The sequence below is a fragment of the Helobdella robusta genome (assembly GCF_000326865.2).
Source record: "Helobdella robusta unplaced genomic scaffold HELROscaffold_3, whole genome shotgun sequence".
Taxonomy (NCBI): domain Eukaryota; kingdom Metazoa; phylum Annelida; class Clitellata; order Rhynchobdellida; family Glossiphoniidae; genus Helobdella; species Helobdella robusta.
Window position 1 is genome coordinate 1100619 of NW_008704501.1, and position 24763 is coordinate 1125381.

Genomic DNA, 24763 nt, shown 5'->3' on the forward strand with positions numbered 1-24763 from the left:
ACCCATTGAATGTCTTATCGTGATATCCATTATGAAGTTTTGTCTAGAGATAGCTTTCATAGTTGAATATTCTATTCAGATATGAAATAATTTTTATTCCAACACAACATATGTATGTTTTATCCATTCTATACTTTTACAAACCTTAAATATAGAAAAACTATAATATTAAAACTATCTACGTTGCAAATACGTACAATCAAAACTCAGCCAATGCCGATTTAAATCAAAATAATTAACACGCAAAGTTTTCTGTACAGGTGAATATGAAAACAATTAAGCAAGTGCATTATGAAACGATTTCTTCCTCCTCCTCTTCTTCATCATCAACCTCATCAAAGTAATCGTCTTCAAGTCTGGGTTCATATGCTGCTCCGATTGGTTTGTCATCGTCCTTCATTATCTCTTCCCAGTCAAATGACTTGAAAGGCTTTTCGTTTTGCTGTTTCAAATATGGACAATCATCGTTAATACTGAGTCAATCGGTTTATTACTTCAAATAGCAATCCTACTTTGTTATTCACTTTTATCAAAATGTTATTTCATTCAAATATCAAAGTATCAAATATCATAGTAAAAAAATTTCTACATCATTCATTTCAATAATTTAAACCATATTTATTGATTTTCACTTATTACAGATAGCCTACTTCAATAAAGCCGTACCCAATAGTTTCTTTTTTCCATCCATTCGATTTTAAAAATTTTTAAATTACCGCAATAAAATTCGAAGTATTATTTATATAATCAAATATTATGTCAGACCCTCTTGACGGCGGTGATGAAGTCTTCCATGGTTACAAGGCCATCCTTGTTGTAGTCTGCCACGGCGATGATGTCGTTGATTTCCTCGTCATCGAGGTCGTACCCAAACCTGAATCGTGTTTTTCCACATACATTTTTCTTATTTATCAACAGCAAGCTGCATGCTTTTATTTTAGCAAGTCACATTAACACACGGAAGAGATCTTCGAAAAAAGCAGCACGGAACAACTGTCAAAGCGGTAGTACGTTTACCTCATAAGCAAACAGCCAAAGCGGCTCCAAAAACCAAAACATAAAAAATTTGAGAATTCCGCTTATAAGGCATTTGGGCAAAATTGACCAAATTATAAAGATTATAACTGGAAAATCAATAACTGAAAAATCAGTAGTATTTTTTATTTTTACACAGCCGCGTTGAGACACAAAGGGTTGGATGGGACAGGTCAATAATAAGAAAATCATGCGCTTTAAGGGTACTCTTTTAGTTTATCTTTGTCGAATATCATGTCATTTATGTTTATCTAAAAGCGGATCAAATTTCATGCACGTTTTTAGCTTCCGGACTGAAAAAACTGTTTTTGGACCTCGAAAGTAAAATTTAGGTGATCACATTTTTTCGTTTTATTTTACATTAATTTTGTTTTTTTAAATACAGTTTGCTATTATTAATTTTATTGTTTATTTAGTGATTCTTCTCGTATAATATTGTCACTTAAACAATGACAATAAAAAAGTTAATAGAACTTTTATAACCTAAACCTCAGTTGGGGATGGTTGAGACAATCATTTAAAGGGTTGAATGAGACATCTCAATCAACCCTGAATAATTAATTATTATGTGGTCTTTATAACTCTTTACCTTTTGGTTATATAATCAGTAAATATAAATTTAAGTTGGTTTGTTTTGTATTAATTTATCTGATAAATTAATTGAATATAACATAAATTATTTGTTTTTTTTTATTTATTTTTATTAGCATTATTTAATTTATTATATTTATTTTGGAAGACATGCCACAAACTCATATTCGAAAAACAGAAAGAGGGAAGTATAGTTTGGAAATTGTACGCAAAGCTGTTCTAATGGTAAAAAATGGAGAAGGGTTGAGAAAAGTGGCCAAACAGTTTGAGATAGACAAAACTACATTATCCCGATATGTTTACAATTAAAAAGAGATTTACAAATAATGAAAATTCACCTATGATTGGTTTTTGGGGAAATCATAGAGTTTTCACATTAGAAGAAGAATTGATTTTTTGTAATTATTTAATTACATCATGTAAGATGTATTATGGTCTGACGGCAATGGAAATGAGAAAACTGGCATATCAAATGACTATTAAAAATAAGAATAATATTCCAGATAATTGGCATTCAGGACAGATAGCCGGGAAGGATTGGTTTGATGGTTTCTTGAAACGATCAATTCGATCAAATTTCAAATTCAACAAAACGATCAAATTTCAATTCGAAAACCAGAAACAACGTCAATGGGAAGAGCGTCTTGTTTTAATAAAACAAATGTTGCTGCTTTTTTTTAAATCTAGAAGACATAAAGGCTCGTCATAATTTTCTACCGAATAATATTTATAACATCGATGAAACTGGTTGCACAACAGTTCAATGTGTGATAAAAGTTTTATCACCAAAAGGACAAAAGCAAGTTGGAGCAATTACGGGTAGTGAGGATCGAGGCAAACTGGTTACAGTTTGTTGTGCTATTAATGCCATTGGTCAAGCAATACCTCCGATGTTCATATTTCCGAGGGTTCATTTCAAAAGTCATTTTATAAATTTTGGACCTGCTTGTTGCATAGGAACTAGTCATCCTAGTGGATGGATGACTTCAGAAAGCTTCTTAATGTATCTGAAACATTTTGTTCATCATGTGAGTTTTTAATTATAAATTTGTTTAGAAATAATGATTTGTTATTCAAATTACATATTTTAAGGTAAATTCAAATCAATAATTGTTTTTCAAGGTAAGATGTTCCATTCAGACACCTGTGCTCCTTCTCTTGGATAACCATGAATCACACTTGTCTATAGAAGCAATCGATTATGCCAAGAACAACGGAATAGTTATGCTCAGTTTCCCTCCTCATTGTAGCCACAAACTACAACCTCTTGATCGTACTGTTTACGGTCCATTTAAAAGGTATTACAACACTGCATTAAAAGACTTTATGATTAATAATACTGCTCATCGACCAGACATTTATGATATACCGGGACTGGTGGCAAAAGCATACAAAAGTGCAATGACTATTGAAAACATCACTTCCGGATTCAAAGTTACAGGCATTTTGGCCACATAATTCAGATATTTTTGCTGAAGAAGAATTTCTACCATCCAAAGTAACTGATAGATTCAATGGTGCACCAGATGAAACATTGACGGATTGTGAAGCTGTGAATGCTAACAGTTTGAAAAAATTTAGAGTCTACAGATCAAGTTTTTTCACAGCAGGATAGTGCCTACAAACCAAGTGAATCATCAAATCCCCAATTGAATAACATTATTGAAACTTGCAAAAATGTTCTTGATGAGATCGCTACAATATTTAAACCTGAAGACATCAGGCCATTTCCAGTTGCTCCACCTAGGAAACTGAAAGGTAAACACCCCAGGCTAGGTAAAACGAGGATTTTAACAGATACTCCAATTAAAAATGAAATTTCTCAAAGACAAGAAAAAAGAAGACAAATAAACAGAAAAAAAAGTAAAATGTGAAAAGAAAAGTCGCAGGCGATTGAAATTTTCAAGCAATTCTGGCTGCAAAAATAATGGTGATGATGATGATGCTCTGTGTCTTTATTGTTGTTCTTCATGGTCTTCTTCTACAAATGGTGAAAGCTGGATTAAATGCCAGGGAAAATGTAAAGAATGGGCACATACTGCTTGTGCTGGTATTTCAAAGACAGAACAAAATTTTGTTTGTGAAAAGTGCAATTTGAAATAAATATTTTGTCGAAACTTTATTTTTTTCAAATTAATTTTATTTGATTTTGGTGAAATTCAATAACAATTTATCCTATAATATTTTCTAAATAATATGTCATAAAATAATGTTTTCTTGCTAATAACTTCTGCAAGCCATAAAACAAAAGCAAGGAATATTAACTTTTGAAATATCAATGAGTTAAATGGTGTCTCAAGCATGACTCCTGCTGTCTCAACCAGTACAGTAGCAGGGATGGTTGAGACATTTAGGTACCTGTAAAACTTTTGAAACTGTCGTCTAGAATGACTCACAATGTTGCATGAGGTTGTAAAATCTTATTCAGTAGACCCACCTCTAACTGAAATTCTTAAGTGTTTAATGATGAAGGGCATTACATTTTGTTTACGTTTGGACGGAAAGTGTCTCAAGCATCCCCACTCTCCCCTATTTTAAGCTGCACATAGATGCAAAAATTAATTAATTGCTATTCAGTATATTTTTCTAGTAAACAAATGCAATCTTTTTCTCTGAAGAATTATGATTAGCTATATAAACTGATAATAAAATTTTTTTTAAATAGATTTAATTTTAAGAGAAAGTGTTATTTAAAGCACGAAATGCAAATTTGAACAAATTAACTGAGAGCTTAAAGTCAAGTTCGGTAAAATTGAGATTCAACTTTAACACCCTGTCACGAGACACTATTGAAATTAGTTATTGGAAAAGCCCTGCCTAACTTGTGTATACATTTTAATAAAAGCAAGAGCAAAATTGACATGACATCACATATTTAGTAATATATACAAAAAAATGAAACTTCAATCAAAGACACCTATGAGTAATGATCACGAATGAATAAATGATTACGAATAACATGTAAAAGACAAAATAAGGTTCAACGACGTATAAGCTTTCAGGTCAATAATCGGGATCATGTGCTATAGTTCAATTCATTTATGTTAATCCCATGCATAAATTTTTTGAAAAAGCCGTTATATAGCAATATAAATTTTTTTTAAATCCAATAGCTACCCCTCTGTGTAATGCATATTATGTATGTTTAATAAACTTTGTAAGAAAATGTTACGATTTCTTGCCTGGAAAAAATTGGCTTGGCATCGTCGGCACTGATGATACCATCCTCATCAGCATCGAATAAGCAGAAGGCATCTCTCAGTTCCTTATCAGTCAGGGTAGGCTGGTCCCTAGACAACATCATATCCACCAACTCAACAAACTCTATCTTTTCTGATCTGCATTAATTATATTGTTAACATATTAGGTAAGTGATATTATTAAACTGCTAATGTAACTGTTTAACTAATTAAATGACTACTTTCGTTTGACGTGATGTTTAAATCCCAAACAATGGAATATTTGGAATAAACATTTACAAAAAATGCTCATCGCATCAGATTTTTGCACTTTATTTTTATTTTTTAAACATTTCTAAAAAAAAACTCTAAGTTTTTGGAGACTTTTAATTTTTTTGGTGAATTTTAACTTTTATAAAATTCGTGTACGTTCAGTTGTTATACTTGTTAACGTCAACGGCATCAATGATATCCATGACTTCGGCCTCCGTTGGTTCAAATCCGACAGTGTGCAGAGCTTTGAAGAGCTTGGGGGCGTCGATGTATCCATCATTTTTCGGATCGATCAGTGTGTAAATCTCCGTGTACTCTTCTAAAAGTTTGTCAGGAAGTTGTGGCATATCCAACTGATCCAGAAGTTCTTCCAGCATTTCATCGATGCCTTCGGCTTCTGCAGAGCTGGAATGCAAGCCGGTAGCAAAACTCATTTTGTCGGAAGTGTTGTCTTTTTTGATGCTTTGTATTAACATTTCTTTGGCACTTGCGTAACCCGTGTTTGGGCGATTCTGTGTGGATGGATGTTAATTGTTTAATGCTGTGTTAAAATTATTATAGCTATGTCATTAATTTAAACAAATATGCAAAAATGTTGTTTTTATTTTTGTTTTCTCTCAAATCACAATTTTGTTAGAAAATAATTATGTTGACAATTCAACTTTCAATACATTCCATGTTTAATCATTTTTCTTTCTCCGTTTTTATTTATTTAATTATTTACTCATTTATTTTTTCATTTAATTTTATACTACTGCCTTGCACTCTGTAACAGTTTCTGCTCCTGTTAGATCCTAATTTTTTTAAAGAATAATAATAAAAAAATTATATTTCAATGCATTTTAAATTACATTTGAAATGTAGACATGTATTTTTTTAGATTTGTTTCGTCCATCAACGGAATCTTATAACTATAAATATTTTTGCAACATTGTAAAACATATCCAACAAACCATTAATTCATTTCAAGTGTAAATTTGAATTTAACGAGTGAAATAATTTCTTACTTGTCCTTGCTTCAACCTCACATTGGCATTTGTCTCGTTTTCCTCCTGAACTGATAAGTCTATGATCTGAACTTTCTTTGTCTTCAAACTCTTCTCAGCGTGATCTAACTCGTTCGTTCCAAGATCTATGTTCAAATCGTGCTCAGCCATTCGAAATAAATTAAAAACGCGAAAAGATTATATTATATTATGTAAATACTTATGTATCGTGTTAAAATAACGTTTAATTAAATAAAGCCGAGAAAAAAATTTGTCTAGCGTTTTTTTTTAAATTGCCAGTTAATAAACACTTTATATTATTATCTCGATCGGTAGCGTCATTTTTTATGAAAAGAAAATGTAGTTTATAACCGTTACTGAAGCAAAAACCATATTTTGCATCATGACATCATAATGCATAGAATTTAAAAATCATTTTACATATAAATAAAAATTTGTACTGTACATGCGTTCACACAACAAACAAACACGCACGCGCGCACGCACAAACATTAATTTAGATTGATGGTATGATGGTCTTTGAGTATCGGACAGACAGTATTCGAACCATGTCATCACGTAATAGCAGCGCGAGACATGTCTCTCCTATCGACTGAGCTAACTCGGTGACCATGGATGCGTGCAAGGGCTAATCTAGACAACTTTGACGGGAGGGCCACAAACTGAAAACTTTTTCATTATAACTTATGAAATTTTAAGGTGGAGTTGTATCTCTCCTATTGAATGCTCAACTGGAAGCAAGAGAACAATGACTTCACGCATAATGAACGAAAAAACGCAGTAGTGGAGCATCACACGTAATAAAAATAAAGCGATGCACATATCTGCTTGTACATATCCATTATGAAATATTCTTACAAAAACTATTTTAAAAATAGCATTCCAATTTTTTGGTAATTAATTTTTTTAATAGTAAGCGACAACACGAGATAGCGACATAACAGACCATCTTGTTTTGCTTTGCAGTCATCCGATTAGGTTCGAACGCAGACCAAATCTCCGTCCATCTCACGTGCATTTTTCTAAATAAACATTGTCACTCTTAAACTACACTTTGTCACTCTTACTCTTAAACTGTGCAACTAATAGTCTCTTTTATGCAGAGCTTAAAATGATTTAATACCGAGTTGATTGCCTTTACTTACAGGCGACACATATCTGTGCTGAACAGTACATACACACACAAAATAAAATAATCAATAACTACGACACATGACACAAATCAAATGTGTAGTGCACATAAACAGTGAGTGTGTGTTGTGTGTGTGAGTGTGTGTACAAAATACTGGTATATAAATAACTTTAGGATTTTCGGAGGTGGTAAAACTCGGATTACACGCTGTTGCGATATCTCATTAACTCGTTGTGGCTAGCTGTGACATAACATCTAGGTAAAATAAATTAAATATACTTGCGAATACGAATCTAGCTGCTTATTAAATTTAAAATTTTGTTACATTATTCAATTTTATGCAATAAATTTCAAAAACAAATTTATTCTATTTTTCTAAGTTTTAATTATTTCAATTATTTTTCAGAAAACAATTAAAAAATTTTCAAGAGAAAATCGCATGAAACATTAACGTCATAATTTACTGCTAAAAATATTTCTATGACGCATAATAAAATTTAGGTCAACATTAAGAAATTTTCCATTGGCTGAAAAATTAACATATAAACGAATCAGCTTCGAGATAAATAGGTCGCTGTAACACAATTGGTTGGTTTTGTAGCGCGTGTAGTCATTGTTAGGCAAAAGTACATTCATTTACGCATTTACGGTTTTGACGAAATCGTTACGTCCACATAGCAGCATATTTTACAATTGTTTGATCAAATCTTTCGTTTTTAATAGTATATTTTATTCGAAATTTTTAATTTGGTTTTACAAATTTGGGATTAACAACAATTACATAATGTCGACCGATGCTCACCATCTTATTTCGATATCTTTAGGAAAAATTGCTTCATCAAAACATCAACGAGGGGGCTTACGGTTACACAAAAGTCTGATGGTGGCCAATGTTATCGTGAACGCTCGTTCGCTGGCCCTCAGTCAGTTAAGCTCCGATTGTAAACATCTATCGGTTCATACCGACGGTTCCAACTTACACGGATCACGAGATTCCTGCGAGCTTCCTGATTTTTTAGAAGACGATCGAATATCAAACAACGAAGACATGTCAGGTTTTGATCAGGATAAAAATCATATCAGCGCCAATTTAGAAACAAAAAAAATTGAATACGATTTTCAACAACACACTCCAAACCAAGTTAAAGGAACAAAAAGGAAAAATAGTGATGAGGAAGATGGTGTCAGTTCTTCAAAAAAACCTCGTGTTGACATGTCAAATGACTCAGTTAATTTTTTGGGTGACTCGATTGATACAACCAATAGTCTGTTAAATTCATTTGAAATGTGTCGTCTCGACCAATCCACGAATAATGATGTTATTGCACGACAACAGCCTAATGACCATGTAATTCCCGACTCAGATATACCTTCATATAGCACATTAACGTCAGCAGAATACTTCAGTGACAGCATAGAAAATGATGATGGTTTTGAACTTGACACATCACTTTATTCATCAGAAGACAATATTGTTTCGTGTTCAACACAAATTCGAGAAGCATTGGACATGCTCACAAGACCGGTCATATCTTTAACCGTTTGATCATGACATTGCCATTAGTGTTCAAAGTGTGGTCTGAATGTATTATTATTTTGATATGTAATGTTCATTATCATTGTAAATCAAATGTATAGTATAGAGTTGCAGAGGAAATATTCTCAGGAAATTGTTTGTACATATTGTCTAATCTAATACCTGGTACTTTTGATTCATTCACACTGAATTTTATAGTAATTTATTATTGTCAGGGTTAAAATTTTAAACTTATTGACAATATCTGATATGATTATTTAGGCTTGTTCAATTTTATGAAAAAGTGCTTCTCCGATGCCTAGGGTGTCATAAAATATATGCTGTCTTGTAAAGTTTATGCTGTGATAAGTTAATATATTTTTTAAAATTTGTTTTGTCTTGCTAATATTTTATGATCGATTTTTGTATATTATAGAAATATAAATGTTAACAAAACATCTTAAAAAATGGTTATTAGTTTATTTTTGGCAAAATTAACAGTTAAATATTATGGCTTGGCGGCACGTTAGGTCCCTGTGGTGGTGGAGATTGGGACAGCTGCCAGGCTCCTTGTAAATGGTTTTGCAGGGATATTTTATAACGCTGTAGCCTTATTTTGTTTTCACCATCATTGGAGCATAGGAGTGATACGTCTTTGGCGTCGCATATCTTATAATTGGTACAGGGATATGATCGACCAGGGTCACAAATAGGATCTAGTGACAAACACTCTAAGGTCAAGTGCCGTTCAATTCCTTTGCTTGGTTCAAAATTCTTGAAGTAAGTTCTGAATCGTATAAAGTGCCAGACGTAAATTCTCGAATTTTATCAGTCGTTGAATCAATTGGTCTAGTAAGGCAAACTTGATAAAACTAGTTGGCGTATTTTTTATAATACCCTACATGATTCTTAACTAGCAAATTCTAAGTTAATTGTTAACAACATACATATATTCTTTATGTATACATGTATATATATAATACACATTTTTGAATGTGAGTTTTTTGAGTTCGCATTTTACCAATAGTGTTTGAATGTGTAGTTTCAATAAAATTAACTTTTAAATATCGATGAATCGTAAGTTCGTTGACAACTGCAGTCTGCTTATCGGCAATCGGGCAAATCTTAGCGCTTTATTGATTGCTAATTTACGTCAAATGTTTACATTGAAAAAGTCTTGTACCTGGATGAATAATTTATCAAAAAAAACTTCCCAGTGACTGGAATATTAACAATAAAATATTTAATATTAATTTTATTTAAAATATTGTTATATAATGAAAAATAAAAGATAGAATAGAAATATAATATTTATAATATAATAACATAATAATAATAAAATAATATAATAAAGTAAAATGTAATAATAATATAGAAAAAAATTGAAGAAATTAAAGATGATGATTTATTTTTGTGTGTTATATATTTAATTTTTAATAATTTGAAAATTAAATTTAATACAAAAATATTTATAAAAATATAAAAACCTAAAATTAATTTTACAAAGTTAGTAGTTAAATTAAATATTAATAAATAGTTAAAACCGACTGTAGCTCTTATTAATATTTCTTAATTAATTTATTATACTTTTATAATTATATATAATCATACTATCTCTAACAACCTAACATCTTAACTACCAAACTCAGTTATAAAACTTTTTTTTATATAGTTAGACTTTAGAGGTTAGTTTTAGAGTGAATCTTACACTCTTAGCCTTCTTAATGGGAGTCTAGTCTAAACTGTTAAGTTAATAATCGAAAGACTATAAAAAATGATATAATTTTATACATAATTTATAGTCAATTAATCAAATTAATAAACCTTGAAATTTTCGAAATTATATGATGAAATTTTATTAAAAGTTTTATAAAATTCTCTTATTTAGTTACCAGATTATTAGTTGTACTGAAAATTTGAAATAGGAATTAATTTTGTTTAGCTTTTCATTACTTGGGTTTTTGATATGTTTTTTATCATTATAATATATAAGATTCAGGCATTTTAAAAGTAATTTAAATAAAGATTTTAGTCAATTTATTAACAATTTGTCATGTATAAACTTTAGACTCGAGATTAAATATGGTGATAGTCTGGCTGTTCTTTAATTTTTATTTAGACTACACTTAAACTAAACTATTTTCTGGAACATTGTCATTTATCAGGCAAATTAATATAGTTTATAATATTTTTACAGTATGTTTGATTTTCAATATTATTTGATAATTCTGTTGAACCAAAATAAATAATATATTTTGGAACATAATTTTGGACTTTCATCGTAAATATAACAACATTTTTATTAACATATAATAATACTAAATATGTATATATATATTTAATATATATACTGTATACAATGCAATTTTTAAAGTGCTTAATAAATTGCAAACTCCGAAAACTTCGTTATATCGTTTTATTTTTTGCCCTTTGCATTGCAATTAATATTTACACCATTTATAGAAAAGTTCTAGAGAATCCAATCAACAACAATTTGTTGAGTATTAATAGGAATAGGAGTCATTCCATCCCATCTATATTGAACGATTTGATTATCAAAAAGATAACAACACCAAATTATAACTTTCATGTATTTTATTATGCCTGGTATGGAAATCCGGTAGTTAATGGAAAATATCTTCATTGGAACCACAGAATTTTACCAAAATGGAATGCAGCAAACGTCTCATTGTTCAATGTAAGGCATCAACCTCCAGATGATATTGGTTCCACATTTTTTCCTAAATTGGGATTATATAGCTCTAAAGCAGTTGATATAATCAACAACCACATGAAACAAATCAGAAATGCTAATATTGGTGGGTTTTTAAAAACTATCATTTTTATAAATTATCATTACTTGCTTTTTGTTGATGGAAAAAAATTAAGCTAAAAAAATAATGATTTAGTCTTAAAGTATTTTATTAATTACCATCTGCAAATCACTGCTGGAATCACAAATAACTTGCTCATACTCTTGCCTATTCTGAACATAAATGTGACTAAATTGTGATTTTATAATTGTTGCTATATATATATATATATACATATTATTGATTATATATATATATATATATATATATATATATATATATACTTCCCAGGGATTCTTGGCACCCCTTGACCACTTAAGGCCTGCTGGGGACTAGGGGCCGTTGTTTTTCTTTGTGATGGCATAGGAATAATTTGGGGAAAAATTTTTACATCCGGACACTCATCCTGACGACAACCACCAGTTATAAGCAGTGAGCCTAGCTTTTCACTCAAAAGCACGCAAGGCAGCGTGGATGCAGTTTTATGTCATACCCAGGACAATATAAAAAAATAAAAACTATTCTGGAATGGTCAAAAGACGGCCAAAAATGGTGTTGGAATTTTTGTCAGAGAACCGCTAGCCCAAGAAGTACTGGATATTAGAAGGATTAATTCACGTCTTATGTGGATCAAGCTTCGCATAGAAAAGCAAACAATGATTATTTTTTCTGCATACGCTCCACAGACAGGCGAATCAGAAGAGATGAAAAATGACTTCTGGACTGCATTCTCTGATACCATCTCAACAATACCAAAATCTGAAACAATCCTGATTGGAGGCGATCTCAATGGCCACGTTGAAGAGAAAACAGATGGTTTTGACAACGTACATGGCGGTTTTGGCTATGGAAAACGGAATGAAGATGGCAACCGCATCCTTGAGTTTGCTGAAAGTCACGGGTTTTGTTTACTGAACACATATTTTAGAAAGAGGTTGGAACATCTCATAACATACAAAAGTGGACTATCAGCCACGCAAATTGATTTCTTCGCTGTCAAGCAACAACACCGAAGGCTATTCAAAAACGTCAAAGTTATACCTGGCGAATCATGTGTCGCCCAACATAGACTCCTTGTGGCAGACCTGGTTGTCGAACTGTCAAAACATAAGTCTAAACAAATGCCTCGGAGAATCAAAACGTGGAAGCTGAAAAGCAATATTCATCGAGAAAAATTTCAACAGATCGTCGCAACACAGTTAGACCACCAATAGCAAGCCAGTACAGATTGTAGTACATACAAAACCGTTTTGATGAACGCTGCAACTGTTTGTGGGAAAACTGGTACAAAACGTCAGCATGAACGTGACATTTGGTGGTGGAATGACAGTGCACAAAATGCAATAGCTGAAAAGAAAGTTGCATTCAAGCAATGGCAAAAATCAAAGTCTGTTGATGACCATAAAATTTTTTGTGAGAAGAACAACTACGCAAGACGTCAAGTTGCACTGGCTCGGACAGATCAGTGCAGAGAGTGGCTCACTAAAAGTAAAGGTGAACAAATGAAATCTCTGTATCGTATAGAAAAACAAGCAAAGCGTACAAAAAAAGACATAGTTGGTGCCTCATGTATAAAAAATGATAAAAATGAGAAGGTTCTTGAACGAGATGAGATCAAGCTACAGTGGAGAGAATACTTCAACCGTCTGTTAAACGAAACAAATCCAATCAATGTTAACTTTGACGCTCCATCCATCGAAGGTCCGATTCCAGACATCACTGTAGAGGAGCTTACAGAAGCTCTGAAAGCTATGAAGGATGGAAAGGCAGCAGGGCCCTCTGGACTCACAAATGACATTATCAAAGCATCTGGTACTGCAGGTATCCAGACGTTACTACAACTTTGCCGTGAAATCTGGAGAAATTGCTCAATGCCGACTGAATGGAACTATAGCATGACAGTTCCTCTATACAAAGGCAAAGGTGATCCATTGAACTGTTCATCATATCGGGGTATACGTCTGTTTTCTAACACTCCCTGAAAATTGTCGAGAAAATCATTGAGAGAAGATTAACGTCGTGCATCACAATCGGAAATTATCAATTTGGTTTTCTAACTACAAACATATTAACGCCAAACATTCGGTAGAATTTATAGAATATTGTAAAAATTATGGTCTATTACCAACACACACACACACACACACACACACACACACACACACACACACACACACACATACATATATATATATATATATATATATATATATATATATATATATATATGTGAAAATCATAGCATGCTCCGCATTAGTTAGCTTCCTGTTTAATTTTTCTAACGGTACTCGCAAATCATTGTCAAGTTTCTTGGGTTCAAAACGTTCAAAACTTAAATTTTTATTTATTTTAAATATGTTAGAACATTTAAGCATGATATAACAAAAAAGCTTTTTTCGGGATTCCTATACCATCTTCGATGTTCGAATTAATACGTTGTGTATGTGGACAAATGCTCAAGCATGTTTATAATGTATTCCTACAATATTAATTCTTTGTTTAATTTAATGTGAACACTTAAAGGTCATTCAATTAGTTATTACATCTTCAAAATTGCAGTATGACACTTTTGCTTGTCATCATAATCTATATTTACCTGTTTCTAAATTTATTAGTGGTGGGAAGATTTGCTAAAAATTGTTTCAATAAATTAAACTAAATTTCGTAGGTGTTTTAGCATTGTCCTGGTACCCTCCTGGTACGCATGATGACGAAGGAGAAGATATGGATGATCTTGTGACGAACATTTTAGACCACGCTCAACTTTTCCAGCTGAAAGTTAGTCCAGCTGGTTATGCTGAATGATTTTTATATTCTATCAAATTAATCTCGAAATTGACCAAAGCAGTTGTTATGGAATTCGCCATAAAACTTGTCTTTTTTAATCTACTTTACATAAGTCAATTTTTGTTTTGCATGAGTTAGAAAAGAAAGCAAGCGGTCCAGTTTAATATGATTGTTTGTTTCTTGTTAGATGTGTATTTTTATCAAGTATTTTATGAAAAGTCTACCAACTAATTGCAACGTTTTCTCATGAACCTTAAGAGTCTTGTTATAGCTGTTTTTTTTACCACCTTCTACGAGTGTTTTTGTGTTATTACGACGTTCGATATTGAAAATAATACGCATTTCATAAAATTTTTAAAGACTCCTAAAAACCAATCGGTTACAACGTTTTGTGATTGCTATCGTTTCCTAAGAATTATTTGTACAAGTGAATACCTTAATCTGTGTATTAGCACAAAAATGACAAGAACACAACAGGACGATCACCCAATTAAGTGTCTCTACAAATAAAGCTCTTTGTACAAATGTTATGAAAAATTAAAATTATCAGCTGATATCACCATTTATTCAATTGGAACTTTTAAAGCAGAGTTAGATTAGACTAGTTTTTAGAGATTTTTTACATGTCATTGTGACTCTAATTAAGCATATGCGTCAATTAAATTATGTCAATAAAATGTGAAGAATCTGCATTTTAAATGATATTTTAGTTTAGCCCATTGATAATCCCATCAACTCACATTTATAAAGTTTAAACTTTTCCCATTTGTTATATAGTATTTAATTTGTAATGAATAAATTATTTTAATTCCACAAAATCGTTGTAAACCCACACGCACGCACACAAAAATATGTATATATATATATATACATGTATATATATATATATATTAATAATATGTTTATTTATTTATATATTACATTTATATATTAAGATAAATAAACAATTGCAGGTTTGTTTCCACATTGAACCGTTCAAGGGGAGAGATGAGAAGACGATGAGAAAAAATATAAAATACATAATAGACAAGTATGGGTCTCATCCAGCTTTCTACAGGATGTTACATAAGAAATCTGGCCAACATCTGCCAATTTTTTACGTTTACGATTCATATTTGATAGACGTTAAGCAATGGAAACGTTTGTTGCATCCGCGTTATGGAGGAAACAGTACAGACAATATTTCTGTTAGAGGTACACAATATGATGCAATTTTTATTGGGCTGATTGTTGAGAGGAACCATCTCTACTCCTTGCGAGATGGTGGTTTCGACGGATATTACACTTATTTTGGCTCCGATGGATTTTCTTTTGGTTCATCGCTCAGTAACTGGATGTTTTTAGCTGGTCAGCAGAGTGAATTGCAAATGTTTTTTATTCCAAGCGTGGCTCCAGGTTATAACGATGAAAAAGTAAGGCCGTGGAATAATATAAACACTAAAAGTCGTCTCGACGGCAAATATTATGAAAATGCATTCTCCAACGCCTACAAGTCCCTAGCTGAGGTTGTCTCGATAACATCGTTCAATGAGTGGCACGAAGGTACGCAGATAGAAGAGGCAGTCCCCAATAGGAACAATTCAAATTTCCGATATCTTGACTATTCTCCGCACGACTCATCTTACTATTTAGCAATTACCAGAAAATGGATCGATTTGTTTTCAAAAAGAAAATTATAGTAAAGAAATAAAAAAATTATATTATTTTTTTTTCATGTTAATTTTTCGGGTACCGGTTTTTATATTTTAATTCATGAGGATCGATTATTTAAAATTAAAAAATTTAATTTAGGTTAATTTATTAAAAAATGTTCAACAATATCTGAGCAATTAAATCTGAAATTTTTTAGTTGATTAAATCAATGAATTATAAACCAGGCAACTGTCGTTAAGTCTTCAGATGTTTGAATGCACTAAATGCCGAAATCAAAAACACGTAATGCCATAGAATAATATAAAAATTATGATGAATATGATTCAAAGAAAAGTTATGTTACGTCACAGTCAAAATTCTTGAAAAGAGCAAATGGATGAGATGCTGCGTGGTATCTCGAAACTGTTATCGTCGTGGTCTCGCACTGAGATATTATCAACCGGGGAAATCATCTCGTTTGAAGGCATCGTTAGAAAAATAGATGGGTACTGGTCTTGTCTGTTGACTAACGGGTCCAAGAGTGGGATGGGGTTCGTCAATGTTTTGGATACTTCGATGATTGGGTTTGTTCTGGTCTTTGAAAGTCTTTGATATTTTGACGTGCTAAACTGGTTTTCGCTGTTCAAACAGGCGTATGTGTTTTCTATCGTTTTATTTGGCGAGTTGCTCGATGAATCAATTAATGAAATTTTTGGTATGAGTGGATCCAGTTCATTTGCATCTGTTGATAACAAATCGTAAGAATTCGAAAGACATTTTTCGTCGTTTTTATAATCTGAAAAACATTTTAAAATTGGTAGATTGTCATTTTCTATTGTCTCACTAGCGTCGATTTGTTTAGATGTCACTTGACTCTTTTCAGAGTTTTGTTTTTTCAAATTAAATTCTTGATTTTCCTTGTTACTGATGGTATAAATTCCATTAGTTTTACAACGAGAAATATTATTTTCAGTAACAGGATTGCTGAAGTTCCGATATCTGACGTGTTCAACACCGTATTCGTTTGCTGTTTGTTGAAGCTCGTAATAATTTTTAGAGATGTGGTTGGTATCTACTTTGTTCGATGAAATGATTGAATCGTTAGAATCAGAAACGTTAAAATTCAAAAGCGGCATAGACGAATCATCCCACTTTGATTTATCGGTATCAACAGACGTTCCAGTTTCTGAAGGACAATAATCGGGCAAGTTATCACTGTGTGCTTGCGGCAATTGACCAATTACTGATAAAAATTGGTTATCTCCAGAAATTGGTTCACTCAGTTGTTTGCAGGCCATGCCGTGAAAATGTTTGCTGGGAGTCGTTTTAATAGAATAGTGATGTGCGCGTCTGACAGAAGAATGCTTTGAATGTACCCTGCAGCAATCTTCAGCACACTTCTCTTCTGCAAACGTGTTGGCTGTAAGAAAAGATTGATAAGTTGGTGCTGCTGCGTTGCTTTTGTTGACGTTGCCGTTCTTGTTGCTGTTGTTGTTGCTGATAATGTTGTTGAGGTTATCGTTGTTGTTTGTTGAGCTCGCTACGTTTTTGGATTCCCGGTACAGATCAATTAACGCGTCTAATTTGGCGTCTATATCGTCGATCTGTTTCAGTTTATCATTATTTATTCTAACTTAATCAATGCAAAATAGCGGCGATGAATTTGTAAAAATAAATTAAAGTTATATTTTTCTCATATTATTACAGAGATATTACGGTACTATTAATGGTAAAACCGTAGTAAATAAAATCCTAATTTTTTAATGAATGCACTTGCACATAAAAAACCTTTTTTTCAACTTTGATGAATCTCGAGGCCATACTGACACGTGACTCGCAGACGTCATTAATAGAATTTCCAGAATGTCCTACTATAAGATCTAGCCTGATTGGTGCGTTTTGTTATGTTTTATCAACAGTCTACAATTTCAAAACATACCTCTTACACACACACACCACATATATAGTGTATATAGAAAAAGATAAAGACAATAAAATAGAATAAATAAGATGGAATAAAATGTTCAATATTAGGAAGCAATTAAAGCGCCAACTCAAGAAGGGGCAAGACTTTTTTGTTCTGGCAATAATTTAGAAAGGTGACGTACCTGTACTTCACTCCTTTAATATTTTGAATATTGCTGATCAATGTTTGATCTCTTTGTTGCCAAATAAAATTTAGCATTTCTGTTTGCTTATTTTAAGTGTTTTAACAAAAACAACAATCAAAACGTAATGATTAAAAATTTTTGCATTTCTATATTTTCACCGCAAAGCAACAGTCGAAAAAATTTATATACAATAATTTTTGCCTCACTCTCATATATCAATATTAATATCTTGCCGTTCCAAAAATAGTTAAAAAGTAGGGGAGGCCACTGAAAGCAATTTTGTAAAACATTCACAAACCCTAGCGCAGTTTTCATGAGTTGAAACAAACAATTGTGAAACACGGTGCTATCTATCGAGTGTTACTAAGCGTTTTTTCAAGTCAATCTTGTTCCTATGAAGCAGAAACGATTCAAAATATTCCAGCGTTCAATACTGAATTACTGATCTAGCAACGTTGGTGTGGTCTGGTAACTGACGCTCAAAACGTAACGTGAAAGCGTAAGCGTAGTTAAGGTTTTCTACGATCTCTCTCGAAAATATAAAATTTGTTTGTTACTTTATGTACATTAGGGAGACAAAATGTTTCCACTTTTTACGTGACATCTCTTTGCTTTATGGTCAGTAAAATAATCTGCCTAAATTAGAAGATTTTTAAAATATTAATTTTCAGCATTCTTGATACTCAATTAAATCGTAAAAAGACTGTTTTTCGAATAATAATTCGATTTCAACTTCAACAATGAAAACTGAATGGTAACTTAAATTATCACATTTTCTTAAATTATAAAGTACTTTAGTTTAATAATTTTGACATTTAATTAAAGGATTTAAGTGACTTAGAGGGTTATAGCCCCAAAGAAGAAAACAGTAAATCAAGTATGGGAAAATCAAAGCACAAAGAAGCATAAATATAACATGAGAAGGAAAATTTTTGCTGAATTTAGTAATTATGTCTATTGTTTTAGATATTTCATTAAAATTAGTAATACAAAAGAGAAATACCTCAGTTGCAAGTCTTTAATCCTGGTCAGCATGTCCAGATGTCCAGCAGAGTACTGCTCAATAACGTCTTTCACGTCATAAGGCTTCAACGCTTCTTTGAAGATGCGTCTGTATGTCAGGATTGATGGACGGTTGGTTGATTGGATAGATGGATGGATGGGTGAATGGATAGACAAATGGATGGATGAATGGATGGACGGTTGGATGGACGGATGGGTAGAAATTAATAATACAAAAGATGGTTGACCATGGTGTGTTGGTGAATGAATATTGTGTGATGATGAGTAAAGTAGGATTAGGATAGATTGAGATTGTGAGCCACGAACGAAGAACGTGTGAAGTAACGGAGCATGAACGAATGAGGCAATCTTTTGATAGATTAATCGACATGTTAATATAAAAATTTAAAAATGAGTCGGAATAAGCACCTGAGTAGTTTCACAGTCACGTGATTATCATCACCACCACCACCATCATCATCATAGCCATCATTGGACTAATGCTTTCATATTATTATACAGAAAGACATCATCACACGTTCATCGCTTCCATATCATCCTTTTGTGTGACATCTTTTGTTTCTTGGGAACGTTCAGATAACGCGTTCCGAAAATTCGTTTAAAAATGTTTATGGTTTTGTTTCTAAGAAAATTGAACTGAATTACATAATGTTAGATTTCTTATTGACATCTCTGTGCATTTTCGCTACCAACGAGAATCATCTTCAAACTAACAAGCAACGGTAGCGTTTGATGATGGTTTTGATTATTACAAAATTCACCGCTAGATAAATACATTTGAATAGAACATCATTTAACAACTTTTAATCGTACGCTGATTATTGTATTCAGTCTGAATACATTTTATAATAAATATTGAGCGTAATTTGATGCTGTGTGAACGTGGTGATCAGTTCAACAAATCCTGCAAAGTATTATGTAGAAAAATTCTAAAAAAAATGATGGTGCGAATTTGTAGAACGGCCAAAGGAGTCTGGCCCAGGTTAAGTTCGGAGGAAGGAGCCTGGCCCAGGTGAGCTCGGAGGAAGAGCTCTTCATGAAATTGTTAGTTGATAGTTCAGTTGATATATTTTTTAATTCAATTCACGTATTCAAAAATATATTGGAAATATACTTTTGTTTTACTGATGGCGGATAAACGTAAACATTTTAAAAATTGAACCAAAATTAGTTCCAGGTTCATTTCATAACTGTGTTTTTAAATTTATCCACACAACAAAATTTATTTAACAAATACTACAGTTATCAAATTTATTTGAATTTATTCAAATTTAATTCACCTTTTACATTTATATAAAATGTTTCACAAAATTGTTCAATGTTCAACTTGGAGATGATTGCCATCATGTTAATGATGCTAGAGACTGCTAGTTTTGAAAGTTTCGAAATGTTCCTCGCATATTAAATATAACTTCTCGTTCCAGTTCCATCTTGTATAATTATTAAATAACATAGGTCAATAAATACAATGAATTATTAAAATGAATTACGTTTTGCGAGGTTCAGCAGAGGCCTGAGATTAATTTCTGTAGTTTGTGCAGATCCAACAATGATTAAATGCCTAACAAGCTTTTATAATAATTCTTAAAACGAACTAACAAAATTCAGCACATAAACGAACACACACCACACACACACACACACACACACACACACACACACACACACACACACACACACACACACACACACACACAAAGGTCTTTAAACGTCTAGTGCTGACTTGTCTGTTGGGTCATTCATTTATCCACCCATAGATTCTTGCCGTCGGTTCTGTCGGCTTACAGACCTGGTTCGTCTACGGAAACTGCTCTCCTAAAGGAATTTGGTGATATAGTAAAGCAAGTTGATAATGGTAATGTAGTATTGTTGGCGCTTTTGGATTTCAGTTCTGCATTTGAAACGGTTGATCATGCGGTGCTTTTAACAAGATTATCGGTCTCGTTTGGTATTGGTGGTGTGGTGCTTGATTTCGCTTCGATTGCTTCGCTTCATATTTGACGAATCGTGCACAAAAAGTATGTTTTGGTGGATTGGTGTCTAATGAGATGGAATTGCAAACGGGTGTACCACAGGGATCGGTGCTGGGTCCGGTTTTATTTTTCATGTACGTGTCTGGTTTACCGGCTTTGATTTATGATCATGGTCTGGGGGTTCACATGTATGCAGATGACTTTCAAATCTATTCTGCTGGCCTGATAAAAAATGTTCAAGCTATTTTTAGTGGTCTAATTATGTGTATTATTGATTGGTTAAAATTGAATTGTTTGAAACTTAACCCAGACAAGACTGAGTTGATATGGTTTGATTCTAAGAAAGATTCATCTGCACTAGGAGGTATGACTTTTGATATATTGGGTAATAGGTTGATCTCGACTGACAAGGTCAAAAACTTGGGTGTGATGTTTGACAATGCTTTGACGATGTTGCCTCAAGTAGCGAAACTCAATGCTATCTGCTTTCTTCAGCTACGAAGATTGTATCTGGTCAAGAAATGTCTTCCAGTTGATATTTTTACTAGCCTGGCGGTGACTTTTGTGTTAAGTTTTATGTTTTATATTAAAACATTATGATTTATAATATACATTTATTTTCTTTGGACCAAATGTTCTTTGCTTTGTATGTAACTTCACTTTTCCTTTTCTGTTGATCCGGTTGATAATAAACAAGTCGAGAACGTTGCAAAGTTTATTTCTTGTCTATTAATGTCTTTCAATATTGTATCAATTAATTAAGCGATTTACGTAATAAGAAATTTAACAGGTTATGGGACCCAGATAACGTTTTTCTTAATTAATTGATTTGACGAAGAAAATTTAGAATAAAGAAATATCGGAAGATTCCTTTGTGAAGACTGAAGTGAAGAAAAAAAACACGTGCTTCTTCATTCTCTGAAAATCGATATTTTGCTTCTAATTAAAAGGTCAAATTGAAAAGACAAGGAAGAAATGGATTCAAAGCTTCAAATAAAACAGTTAAGTTGCGCAGCCGATTGGCCCATTTGGAAACGTCGTGTTCGAGATTTCATGGACTACCATGAGGGCGCACTTGATGTGATTGATGGGAAGTTGTCGAAACCAGAATTTCTAGAAAACCAAACAGAGCAACAGGCAAAAGATTTTAAAAATAAATCAGATCTTTTTAGAAAGGCAAACAGTTATGCCAAATCAGTAATTGCAAATGCAGTCACAGAAGATACATACCAAAAGATAATGGACAAGAACACAGCGTTTGAAGTTTGGGAGGAATTAAAAAGAAATTTTGAAGCGTCAACTAAGGACCAACTGTTCCAAGTTTGTAGCAATTTTTTCGATTTCAATTGGATAGCGGATGTAGATGTATCCGGCCAAATTGCAAGATTGAAAACTTTATGGAATGAATTAAACAGTGGGCTTCAGGCATCGGGAGAAAATAAACTACCAGAGCTGCTATTAGTATGCAAAGCGATGCAGATTCTCCCAAATAGTTTCCAAAATTTCAAATCAAGTTGGCTAATGCTAGGTGAAGAAAAGCAGTCGATAGATGATTTAATCACTCATCTCTGTGCTTTCGAAAGAGAGATAAAGACTTTCGACACAATCGATAAATCATCAAGGCAGAACGCCTTAGTTGTAAATGTTGAAAAGCCAAGTTTCAACAAATCAAGAGATTTCACTAGAAGGACAAAACCAGTTGGTAACTGCAACTATTGCCATAAACTTGGACACTGGGTTAGGCAATGTAGAAAGTGGGTCAGTGATGGAAGACCTTCTAAAAATTCCAAAAATGTTTCAGCGACACCAAGAAAAGCATATGATGAAACATCAAATGTAATTTTGTGCACGTCAGCCAGTAATCAAACACTGAGAGACAACACTAAGTGGTATATTGACAATGGAGCAACAAAACACCTAACGAACAATCCAGATAATTTTGTTACTTTTGAGAAGTTTGTCGCACCATGTTCTGTTCAAGCTGCAGGAAAAGAAGTTCTTGCTGCTGTGGGTAGAGGCAAAATAAATATGCTGTCAACAGTAAATAACAAACAACAGTATATAAAACTCTCAGATGTCTGGTATGTTCCAAATATAGGTAGAAACCTGTTTTCCATATTAGCCGCACAAGATAAAAATTCAAAAAACAGCAAGTTTGAATCTTATGCAACCAAATGTCAACTCAGTATAAAGAACCGAGTGGTAGTACAAGGGACAAGACGAGTAGATGGTTCCTTGTATGAGGCAAACTTGATTTCATTAACTCCAAATACACCGGCTGAAGTGAATATAGTCAGTGAAAATTCAATAGTGCAGCTCTACCATGAACGTTTTGGTCATCAAGATAAACGTCACATAAAGAATGTTATAGAAAAGGAGTTAAACATTAAAGTTCATCTTGACAAGGATTTGTGTGAACCATGTCTCTATGGTAAAGCACATCGGTTAAAATTTGGCAAGAGAAATGCAACCAATAAACCAGGTGAACTACTATCAGCAGATGTTTGTGGTCCTTTCAGTACAGAATCATTTAATAGTAAACGATATTTTGTTGTTTTCAAAGATCATTACAGCAAAATGAGGTTCATTTCTTTTCTTAGACACAAAAATGAAGTGAAACAGGCACTACAAAATATTTTGTCTCAAGCAGCGACTCAAGGTCATAAAGTAAAAAAATTTTTGAGTGACAATGGGGGTGAGTTTGACAACGAAGAAGTTCGAAACATCCTGCGCAGCCATGGAATCACGCAAAGACTAACAGCATCATATACACCTCAACAAAATGGTGGTAGTGAACGTGAAAACAGAACAATAGTAGAAATGGCACGCACATTGAAGTACTCAAATCCAGATTTTGAATTTCCAGTCGCTATGTGGGCTGAGTTATGTTCAACTGCAGTATATTTACTTAATCGAACAGGCAAGTCGTCGATTGAAGATAAAAGCCCATTTGAAATTTGGACAGGTAAAAAGCCGAAAATTAACCATTTGAGAATAATTGGCTCTACATGTTTTGTTCACATACCTGATCAAAAACGTCAAAAAATGGATAAGAAAGCCATAAAAGGTTACCTTCTTGGTTACGATGGTGACGAACGCTATCGTATATGGCTCAAAAATCAATATAAAATGATATTCTCAAGAGATGTTGTTTTCCAAGAAAAACCTATGAAATGTACAACATCATTTGAACATCAGACTCAAAAAGATTTTACAACAGATCCTCAAATCAATTGCAAATCAGAAAATGACTCAAGTAGTAGAAATGATGATTCAAAAGAAGAAATTTCAGATGACACTAATGAAGATGTTCACAACCGTAGTTCAGTTTCATCTGATGAAGAAGATCAATCTGACTGTTGTAATCAAAAGACCAAAGGTATGGTTCTACGTGACAGGAATAATATCAAAAAGCCATCTCGTTATGATCCTTTCGTTATGTCTGCATTAAGTGAAGTACTTGAACCAGAGAGCTACAAAGATGCCATTCAAAGTGATGAAAAAGATGAATGGTTTAAAGCCATGAACAGTGAAATGCAGTCATTAAAGGAAAATCAAACGTGGGATTTGGTAAGTCTTCCAAAAGGTCATAAGGCAATACCATGCAAATGGGTCTACAAGGTAAAACACAATCCAGATGGTTCTGTTGAACGTTTTAAAGCCAGGCTAGTGGTAACAGGTTTTTCTCAGA

The 24763-nt window shown here is 32.8% G+C and overlaps 3 protein-coding genes across 3 annotated transcripts in view; 1 reads left to right on the forward strand and 2 right to left on the reverse strand.

Moving 5' to 3' along the window:
* Window positions 1–759: 759 nt before the first annotated feature.
* HELRODRAFT_65938 (hypothetical protein) lies at window positions 760–5425 on the reverse strand (the record flags this gene model as incomplete). Its single annotated transcript, XM_009021039.1, has 3 exons — window positions 760–849; window positions 4781–4964; window positions 5250–5425. 3 exons carry the CDS (start codon window positions 5423–5425, stop codon window positions 760–762), a joined length of 450 nt encoding a protein of 149 aa, XP_009019287.1.
* A 5838-nt stretch (window positions 5426–11263) lies between these two features.
* On the forward strand, window positions 11264–16006 carry HELRODRAFT_132254 (hypothetical protein; the record flags this gene model as incomplete). The annotated part of the gene is made up of 3 exons (XM_009021040.1): window positions 11264–11552; window positions 14215–14324; window positions 15287–16006. Coding segments are annotated over 3 exons (1119 nt in total), but the record flags the coding sequence as incomplete, so codon positions are not given.
* Window positions 16007–19078: 3072 nt separating this feature from the next.
* Window positions 19079–24763, reverse strand: part of HELRODRAFT_135705 (hypothetical protein) — a gene marked incomplete at both ends in the record, with an annotated part of 10532 nt that continues 4847 nt past the window's right edge. Inside the window, one exon of the mRNA XM_009021041.1 lies at window positions 19079–19187. Within this exon, the coding sequence (XP_009019289.1) occupies window positions 19079–19187 (109 nt within the window). The remainder of the gene's footprint in view (window positions 19188–24763) is intronic.